This window comes from Phoxinus phoxinus, assembly GCF_949152265.1.
Source record: "Phoxinus phoxinus genome assembly, chromosome: 4".
Lineage (NCBI taxonomy): Eukaryota > Metazoa > Chordata > Actinopteri > Cypriniformes > Leuciscidae > Phoxinus > Phoxinus phoxinus.
Window position 1 is genome coordinate 12887752 of NC_136879.1, and position 10631 is coordinate 12898382.

Sequence of the window (10631 nt, forward strand, 5' to 3'; positions counted from 1 at the left end):
GTATTTTTTTCAGTTGCTTATAAACGTATTAATGGCAAAGGTGTAATTACACTCTATTTAGCACATGGCTATCATAATATGTGAGCAACATGTATGTACATGTTTGCATTTTTGAGAGAATATTATTTATGCGTGGTTATTCAAAAAACTCAAACTTAAATTTTCTGATTTAAGACCACAAACGACCAACTTCACATATTCCCACAATACTTTTGACTAATGGATGTTGTCGGCTAGAGTATTTACTTCAAAATGATCTGAAAATCATCCGGGCTAATCGTTCACATTAAACAATAGATTGATTTAAATTTTGTAAGACACTTTTTATTTGGAAATGCAATATGCAGATGGTCATGAATGATCCAACAAGGTCATGAATAATGTCCTCATTCACAACTGAGAGAAGACAAAGACCTGCTAATGCTGCATACTAATGAGCATTTCATAGGTGTCACTGAGCCACAAGAAAGAATGCAAAGACAACACACACACATATACACACACACACACACACATATATATACATACACACATATATATACATACACATGTCAACGCCAAACATGCGTTTGCTGGGCCGTCAGGTTCAGCGAGTGGTTTGCGCCAGACCGCGCTGAATTTTCGCAGGCCATTAACAAAATCAACCTCAGATAATTTGACCAACACAATAGCAAAATGGATTGCAAAGGATTGTAGACCCATTAGCATTGTAGAAGACTCAGGTTTCCTTGATGTTTTGCAAGTGGCGTCTCAAGACTCATCCTATAAGCCACCGTCAAGAGCCACAGTTATGACGAAAATCCACGAGCTCTATGAAAACGAAAAAGAAAAAAGGAAAGAGGTCTTGGCTCAAGTAAATCATATCGCCCTGACAGGAGACCATTGGACATCAGTGAGTAACAATAATTACCTCGGAGTAACTGCACATTTCATCAGTGACATGTGGGAACTGAAGTCTTTTGCGCTGACTATATTAAAAACTGAGGAGCGTCATTTTGCGGAGGCTTGTAAAGAACAGTTCCTGTCTGTTGCACGTAAGTGGGACATCGAGGGCAAGACGACAACCATTGGGACTGACAGTGCACGCAACATGGTTGCCGCAATACGCGCTATGAACACATGAACTGTGTCGCTCACATGGTGCAGAGAAGCGTCACAGTGAGTCTTGCTGACAGCGGCTTTGTAAATGCTTTGGCCAAGGCTCGCAAAGTTGTCGGTCATTTTAAGCACAGCCCAGCAAACGCTGCGGAGCTTCAAGCACAACAAGTCAGCCTGGGAAAGAAGCAAGAGCCATTGATCCAGGATGTTCCAACACGTTGGAATTCGACGCTGGAAATGGTCAAGCGCGTGAGCAGAAATAAAGAGGCTGTCATCGCAACCCTGGACAATCAGGTGCACAAACTCGTTTTGCCGACCGCAGCAGAGTGGGATAAACTGCAGAGGCTGGAGACACTTCTAGAGCCATGCAGGTAAATCAGTCTGTAACTTATCAAATAACATTGCTTTGATTAATTTCTGGAATGAATTTAACCAAGTTAAATATCAATAACAATTATCTATGCAGGGTGCGATTTGTGAAAAAAAAAAAAACAGGGGGATGTTTTGAAACATTTTTATTCATAAAAATAAATCATGCAACATGAACTTTATCACTGCATTTGCAGGAATTGTAAAATCTTTTTTCTTATTAACTCATGAAGTAGCCTAACGCAATATTTTTACTCTAATAGCTTATCTTTCCCCACAATCTTTCCACAGAACTGTGATCATGCAATAACGTTAACTTTACATCGTGATGCTGAGCTGTGAAATGATAAAAAAGACACATGCATTATCTGTGTTAGCAATTCGCATCATTCGCGTGAACTGGACGCGCGAATGAGGCTATAAGCCCCGCGCCGCGCTAAACGCCTCATTCGCGCCGCAGGACCTCTAGACGTGCGTAAACGCGTCTTTACATTGACTTAACATTGAAATCACTCGCGCCAGACGCTCAAGATTGAGTGAGTAATAATTTTTAAATAAAATTGACTTTAATCAAACCACGGATCCGTGATAAGTTTTGTGATCCGTCTTGCCGTTAGTGTAGTAGCACTGATCACTTTAGTTTGAGGGGGGGATACAAATAATTAAGCAGAGGCAGGTATACATTGACCAGAAAGGGGGAAATCCCACAACCCCCAAAGGCACCCCCCCGGCAAATCGCACCCTGCATGTATGTAAAAAATAATAATGATTATAATAATAATTAAAGCTGCAAGCAGCATTTGTCGGTGTTCAAGCTTTTAAGGCCTTTAAGACCACTGACATAATAGATAGAAAAGTCCATTTACCATGATTTACAATTTACCATACATTTAGCATGATTTACCATTGTTTACCATGATTTATCTTTGTTTACCTTGATTTACCATGTTACAGGATGATTTACCATGTTACACCACATTCTAGCATGATTTACCCTATTTACTGTGATTTACCATGTTTCTAGCGTTATTTACCATGATTTACCATGTTGCTAGCAATAATGTGAAGCATCAGAACAAATGAAGTGATAAACTCTGACAAAATATGATTGTGTTATAATAGTAATCGTTATGTAAGGGATTTTTTAGTGTCTAAATATATACATGTAAAATGAAAGTGAGCCAATAAGTGGTCTTCTACTGCCCTCTGCTGGACATTCTACTTATTAATAGTCTTTTAACATGTACTTTTACAAGTCTTGATTTTTACCAGTGTTTAGCACTAAACCAAACCAGTTTTTCCATGTTAACTCCATTATGCATGCTTACACATATTACATGTCCATCAAAATAACAATAGCTTTAAGCATTTGTTTGTTAGTCAATGCTGAAAGCTGATAAAAAGATTACAAATATAATCCTGCTGCTCTCTAGTGGACAACAGTGTTGTTGCAGCCTCCATCTTACAGTTGAAGGGAATGAATGAATGGAAATTTGGTTTTTCACTTATATTTCGGGAACGAGAAGGCGAAAAAATCTGAAAATCGGAGCTTAGATAGTGCTCGAGGGGCCCTGTGTAATGAGACCATCCTGGTGTTGGTGGGTGATTGGGGCCGGGAGTTATTCCCGTTCAAATGCAATCCTTTTTTGGCTTATATCTCGGGAATGCCCGGGCCAAATCGCACCAAAATCGAATCGAAGCTAGGCGGGGACGGGCCCTTTCCAACAAGCTATTCCACGACGATCGGGGTGGTCTGGTTCGGGAGTTACAGCCGTTCAAATTCGGAGGTCTCGCGAATTCGACATTCGCGGGGGGGGCGTTCCTGAGCTCCGCGACAATAGATTTCGATTAAGAGCCTGGAGAGGACCTTACCATCAAAATTTGAGCGCGCAACGACTTTCCGTTTTCGAGTTATGAGTGAATTTGTACTGCGAGGGGCGTGGCCTAAATGGCGGCCTCCGTTTCACTTTCACAATTCCCATTTCTCAGTGTGATACAATTGTCAATAGTAATACTCCAATAGATGAATTTTGTCAAAATGTGATTGTAAATGTTAAAATAGTGATTTTATAAAGTCTAAATATGAATTATAGAACAATATTAGTGAGTAGTATGACCAAGTGACCAGAAGGGGGCAGTATTAAACCACTTATGTCAATATGACTAGTTTGCAAAAGTAGGTTTTTAACATAATAGCAAATATTTAATGAACAATTTTATTGACAGTAGTGGTTCTTGAGGCAAAGTTGTTCAGTATGAGGAGATCTATGAAAATATATGCATATTATGTGGATGTTTTTAACACCACGTGATTACAGAGATGGAAAATACCATTTACAGCCAATACAGGCAAGTCACCATAGGGAATACATTGTTTTTTCAAAGCTTTTTAACAGTTATAGCGCCACATATGGTCCGATCTCCATGAAACTTGGCGTGCTTCTTCAGCATGTTATGACACATATGCCTACCAATTTCTGTGAAGTTTTGAGTTTTTGTTTAGGATTTATAGGCTTTTGAGTGTATTTTGCCACGCCCATTTTCTAAATGACTCGTTATACTCATATGAAAATTGCAAAAGTTTAACTTTTTTCGATAATTATTGATCTAGAGAGTCCAGAGAATTGTCCTAGACTGGTTTGGTTCTAATTGGGCGAAAAACCAGGGACTAGTTCGCAAAAGTAGGTTTTTAACATATTCGTGAATATTTAATAAACGGTTTGATTGACAGCAGTGGTTCTTGAGGCAAATATGTTCAACATGAGGAGACCTATCAAATGATATGCATATTGTGACGATATTTGTAACACCACGTGATTACAGAGCCTTAAAACTCGTTAGCGCCAACTAGTGGCCGATTTCTTTCAAAACTCTTACAGACCTTTGGGGCCATGAGTCAAACACGCCCACCGAGTTTCGTTACGATCGGCCTCCGTTAACCTTGTCTAATAGGTGCTCAAATTCATTGGCCGATGGCGGCCATGTTTTTCGAGATACGCCAATGACCTCATATACATACATGGGGCCTTGGACCAAGACACTGCGTACCAATTTTCAAGTCAATTGGACTAACGGTCAGGTGGTCACAGGCCTTTTTATGCTTTTTTCATGTTACAGCGCCACCTAGTGTTCAATCGTCGCGATTTTTTTTACTGTGACCTTAGATTGCCCTCCTACACATGTGTACCAAAATTGGTGAGGCTATCTCATTTACTTCTCGAGTTATAGGCATTTTAGTAAAATAGGCTCCTCCCACAACGTTCATTTCGCGCCCCCTAGCGACCGCGATTTGAAAATTCAACTTTTTTTCGATCATTATTGATCTTCAGACTCCAGAGAACATTTCTGCACTGGTTTGGTTCCGATCGGGCAAAAATCCAGGGACTAGTTTGCAAAAGTATATTTTTGACAAAATTCAAAATGGCGGAAAAATTTGCATACCGGAAATGAAATCGGAGATATACATTTTTTAAGTCAGGTGGTCAGCTTTCCAATGATATAAGACACTTGAGTCTATGATATGCGGTCTAGGAGTTATGACCAGTTTCGCGCAATTGATTGCTATAGCGCCACCTATAATATAGAATAATATAGAATTCATAGACAATTGGAAAAGTTTTTGGGGCAAACCTGACCTGTTGAAAAGAGATGGTATTCATCCCTCCTGGGATGGTGCTGCTCTTCTCTCTAGTAATTTGGCTCATAGTCTTAGAGATAAAACATGACAATCTGGGCCTCAGGTCAGGAAGCAGACAGACTGGCTTAACCGACCGTCTGCTAGCGGCCTCACGTCACCAAGGTCAGATAAATCCCATCACATAGAGCCTCTTTCACCTAGATATCATCATATAGAGACTGTGTCTGTTCCCCGAACTTGGAAATCCAAAATACGTTCAAACCCATCTAAGGTTAAAAATTTAATTGATCTTCAACAAATAAAAAACAGATATAATACAAATGAGCAAATGATAAAGCTTGGGTTGCTGAATATTCGATCTCTTACTTCAAAAGCGCTAATAGTTAATGATATGATTACAGATTATAACCTAGATGTGCTGTGTTTAACAGAAACCTGGCTAAAACCAAACGATTACATTGCTTTAAATGAGTCAACCCCACAAGATTACGGTTATAAACATGAACCTCGTCTGAAACGCAAAGGAGGAGGTGTTGCTGTAATTTATAGTAATATTTTCAAAACCACTAAGAAATCTAGTTGTAATTATAATTCTTTTGAAGTGTTGGTGCTTAATGTAAAAATATATAGTGTAAACGATAAATCACGTTTGAAAATTCTGCTGGCTACTGTATACAGGCCACCGGGGTACCATACAGACTTTATCAAAGAATTTGCGGACTTTCTATCAGAATTAGTATTGGCTGCAGATAAAGTACTAATTGTTGGTGACTTTAATATACACATAGATAATGAAAAAGATGCATTGGGATTGGCATTTAAAGACATTATAAACTCAATTGGAGTTAGACAACACGTGTCAGGACCGACTCATTGTCGTAATCATACTCTAGATCTAATACTATCACATGGAATAGATGTTGATGCCGTTGAAATACTGCAACAGAGCGATGACATCTCAGATCACTATCTAGTCTCGTGTAAATTACATTTAGCCAAGGCTGCAAAGCCGACTCCGTGTTATAAATATGTTAGACCGATCACTTCTGCTACTAAAGATTGCTTTATCAATAATCTTCCTAATCAGTTTCATCATCTCAGCATCCCGGATAGCTTAGAAGAACTTGATATTGCAACAGAAACTTTTAACTCTCTCTTTTCCAGCACTTTAGACACAGTTGCTCCGCTGCGCTTAAAGAAGATTAAAGAACATAGTCCAACGCCGTGGCACAACGAGCACACTCAGGCCCTTAAGAGAGCAGCCAGAAAAATGGAGCGCAACTGGAAGAAAACAAAACTAGAGGTGTTTCGGATTTCATGGAAGGAGAGCTCGATTGCTTACAGAGAGGCTTTAAAAGCTGCTAGATCTGCTTATTTTTCAACCCTATTAGAAGAAAATAAACATAATCCTAGGTATTTATTTGAAACAGTGGCTAAACTAACGAAAAAGAAAGCTTCAAGCCCAGAAGTTTCCAAGCAACACAGCAGTAATGACTTTATGAACTTCTTCACTTATAAGATCGATAATATCAGGGACAAAATTATAACTATGCAGCCGTCTAATACAGTATCGCATCAGGAAGTGCATTGTAGTCTCCCTGAGGGAAAATTTGATTCATTCATTGCTATAGGAGAGGAAGAATTTTGCAAACTCGTCAAATCATCTAAATCGACAACGTGCATGTTAGACCCTATACCGACTAAGCTGCTGAAAGAGATGCTTCCAGATGTCATAGATCCTCTTCTTAATATCATTAATTCATCTTTGTCTCTAGGATACGTACCAAAAACCTTTAAGCTAGCTATGATTAAACCGCTTGTTAAAAAACAGCAACTTGATCCTACAAAACTAGTCAATTACAGGCCGATCTCTAATCTGCCATTTCTGTCAAAGATATTAGAAAAAGCAGTATCCTCACAACTGTGTTCCTTTCTTGAAAGAAATGATATCTGCGAGGATTTTCAGTCCGGATTTAGACCGTACCATAGTACCGAGACAGCTCTCGTTAGAGTCACAAATGATTTGCTCTTATCATCCGATCGTGGTTGTATCTCTCTATTAGTATTACTGGATCTTAGTGCTGCATTTGACACCATTGACCACAACATCCTTTTAAATAGACTCGAACATTATGTTGGCATTAGTGGAATTGCACTAGCATGGTTTAAATCATACTTATCTGACCGTTATCAGTTTGTAGCAGTAAATGAAGAGATGTCTTATCAATCACAAGTTCAGTATGGCGTACCACAAGGCTCAGTACTAGGACCGCTGCTGTTCACTCTGTATATGCTACCATTAGGAGATATCATTAGGAAACATGGAATTAGCTTTCACTGTTATGCCGACGATACTCAGCTGTATATTTCTTCAAAACCTAACGAAACCTACCAATTCGAAAAATTAACGGAATGCATAGCTGATATAAAAAATTGGATGACTAGTAATTTCCTACTTCTAAATTCAGAAAAAACAGAGATTCTAATTATTGGACAAAAAACTTCCACACGTAATAACCTAGAGTACTGTCTAACACTTGATGGCTGCTCTGTTAAGTCTTCGTCGTCGGTTAGGAACCTGGGTGTGCTCTTTGATACCAATCTTTCATTTGAAAGTCATGTGTCTAGTATCTGTAAAACCGCTTTCTTCCATCTTAAAAATATATCTAAATTGCGTCATATGCTCTCAATGAATAATGCAGAACAATTAGTTTATGACCTCAAGCGTTTATGACCTCAAGGCTAGATTATTGTAATGCTCTACTGGGTGGTTGCCCTGCACGCTTAATAAACAAACTACAGCTAGTTCAAAACGCAGCAGCTCGAGTTCTTACTAGAACCAGGAAGTATGACCATATTAGCCCTGTTCTGTCAACACTGCATTGGCTGCCTATTAAACATCGTATAAATTTTAAAATATTGCTGATCACTTACAAAGCACTAAATGGTTTAGCTCCGCAGTACTTGAGCGAGCTCTTAACGCATTATAGTCCTTCACGTCTACTGCGATCTCAAAATTCCGGCCAGTTAATAATACCTAGAATATCAAAATGTCCGGGAAGCAGACACACTCTGTCAGTTCAAATCTAGACTAAAAACACATCTCTTCGGCCTAGCATACACATAACACATTATAGACTTATAATTAGGCTGCATAGTTTAGAACAGCCGGGACCGGGAACACTTCCCGTAATCCTGATGTACTTGGTACATCATAAGAAGGATGGCGTCTACGCTAATATTAGTCTCTCTGTCTATCCCAAGGTTTACTGCTGTCCACCGGAACCAGGCCGTATCCAGATCTGATGAAGGACCAGCGCCAGGACACGACGACGACGCCGCTGACCTGAAGTGTCAACCAGTCTCTCCTCCTCTCCACTCCGACTTCAACCAACCGGAACTGGACAAATACTCTGATTCATTCTGAACTTCATACACTGTTCACTCATTGGCCAGAGGAGAACTGGCCCCCGACTGAGCCTGGGTTCTCCCAAGGTTTTTTTCTCCCTTCTGTCAACTGATGGAGTTTTGGTTCCTTGCCGCTGTTGCCTTACCTTCTGGCTTGCTTAGTTGGGGACATTTAATATTCAACAATATTATAGATCTGCCTTAAAGGTGGACGATGATGAAATTATTTTTTGTATTATTTTCATGTTATCACTGTGAAGCTGCTTTGATACAATCTGTATTGTAAAAAGCGCTATATAAATAAAGATGACTTGACTTGACTTGACTATAGGCCAATCTGGCTCATAATTTGATAACCTCTCCTCGATTTTTGCACTACCTTGAGGCAAAGTTTCAAGTCTCTAGCACTTACGGTTTGGGCTGCACGATGCGTTTTACAGGAGAATAATAATAATAATAAAAATCAGTACAATTACAATAGGTTTTCAGCACTTCGTGCTTGAACACCTAATAATATGTTGATAACCACTGTTCTAATAATACATTGTCTCTGTGTGCATGTGTGTGTTTGTGTGCGTAGGTATGTAACTGAGCTCCTGGGTGGAGAGGCCTATGTCTCCTGTTCTGTGGTACTACCTTCTCTCTGCCACTTGCGTCTCAAGATGGAAGCCTGTGATGAGGACCCTGCATATGTGGTAAGATTCAAGACCAAGTTCAAGGAGGACCTAGCATCCCGTCAAGAACAGCTCAACAATGCATGGCTCCAGATTGCTACAGTTATGGATCCTCGTTTCAAAGACTTGAAATGCCTGCCCAAGACAGACAGGGAAGAGGTGTGGACCACACTTGAAGGGATGCTGCAACAAGAATCACCCAGAAAGTCTTCACAGACACATGATGATGGGCCACCCAGGAAGAAAATCAGCCTTCTGCAAATGGGCTCAGATTCTGAATCGGAAGATGAAGAGGTCCAACCTGCCATACAGAGGTACAGAGCAGAGCCCACAATTAAATTGGAGGACTGCCCCTTGAGGTGGTGGGCATCTCATTCAGGAGCCCATGAGAAGCTGGCCTCACTAGCTCACAAATATCTAGCCACTCCTGCAACCACTGTTCCCTGTGAACGACTTTTCTCAGTTGCTGGTCACATTGTGAACAAGAAAAGGTCAGCTTTACTTTCAGAAAATGTGAACAAGTTAGTTTGCCTCAGCAACTGGCTGAAAGATGATGAAGCTCAGTAGATTTGAAAGGTGATGTTCAAACAAAAAGACCAGTTTCAGTGCAACATGTTATAGTAGTTAGCAACTGGATTTTTGAGCAACTGGATTAAAGAATGGAGGAAAAGGTAAAAGATTGTTCTTTGGTTTGATTTAAAAGTTTTATTGAAAAAAAAATTTTCCACATAAAAACGCAACAGATTACTCAAATTGTGCAAAATTGTGGTAGGCCACTGTTATGATTTGACTACATTTATTGCTTTCTGTTCAATTGAATACTGTAAATTGTACATCCTGGTTAAGAGGAATGCCAAAGAGGAAGGGATGGGACATTATAAAGACAAATATTATGGTGTGTAGTATGTTTCAGCTTGATTTAAACCACCATTATTTGGCTGTGTTAATAAACAGACATAATATGAAAATGATGTATCTGTGTCCTGTTATTTATCTTTTGGTATGCATTTCAGACAAAAAAAATGGGTAGGATTCAGGTGTAATTGCAAATAGTGATTAATCCTGATTAATCCACTGAAAATTCTGATTAATTTGATTAAAATCATTTGACAGCCCTACTTAAAATTGTTGCATTTATTTGCTTATCAGAGAATGATAAACAGGGAGAAATTGTAGTGGCAGTTTTAATCTTTTATTTCTTCCTCGCCGCACTCAAGGGGAGGGGCCGTCTGCCACCCAGCCCCGCCCCGGTCCTTCAAAACCCAGGGAGGTTAGAAAGCAGAGCGTAGCGGACCGTGCTCCCCCTCGCAGGGATTGGGGACAGGTTCGCCGCGCTCAGCAACCTCCCAAGCCAGACCTCAGGACCATTATTAATAAAAAGAGAAAGTCCTGATGGTCTTGCGCCCGATCTAGTGGGGGTAGTCCCCCGCGGGATGGGGGGGACC

General features: G+C 40.0%; 1 protein-coding gene across 1 annotated transcript; it reads left to right on the top strand.

Annotated features, from left to right (window-relative positions):
* Positions 1–1119: 1119 nt before the first annotated feature.
* Positions 1120–9845, top strand: LOC306997465 (E3 SUMO-protein ligase ZBED1-like; the record flags this gene model as incomplete). Its single annotated transcript, XM_079610769.1, has 2 exons — positions 1120–1469; positions 9093–9845. 2 exons carry the CDS (start codon positions 1120–1122, stop codon positions 9751–9753), a joined length of 1011 nt encoding a protein of 336 aa, XP_079466895.1. The 3' UTR covers positions 9754–9845.
* Between the last annotated feature and the right edge of the window lie 786 nt (positions 9846–10631).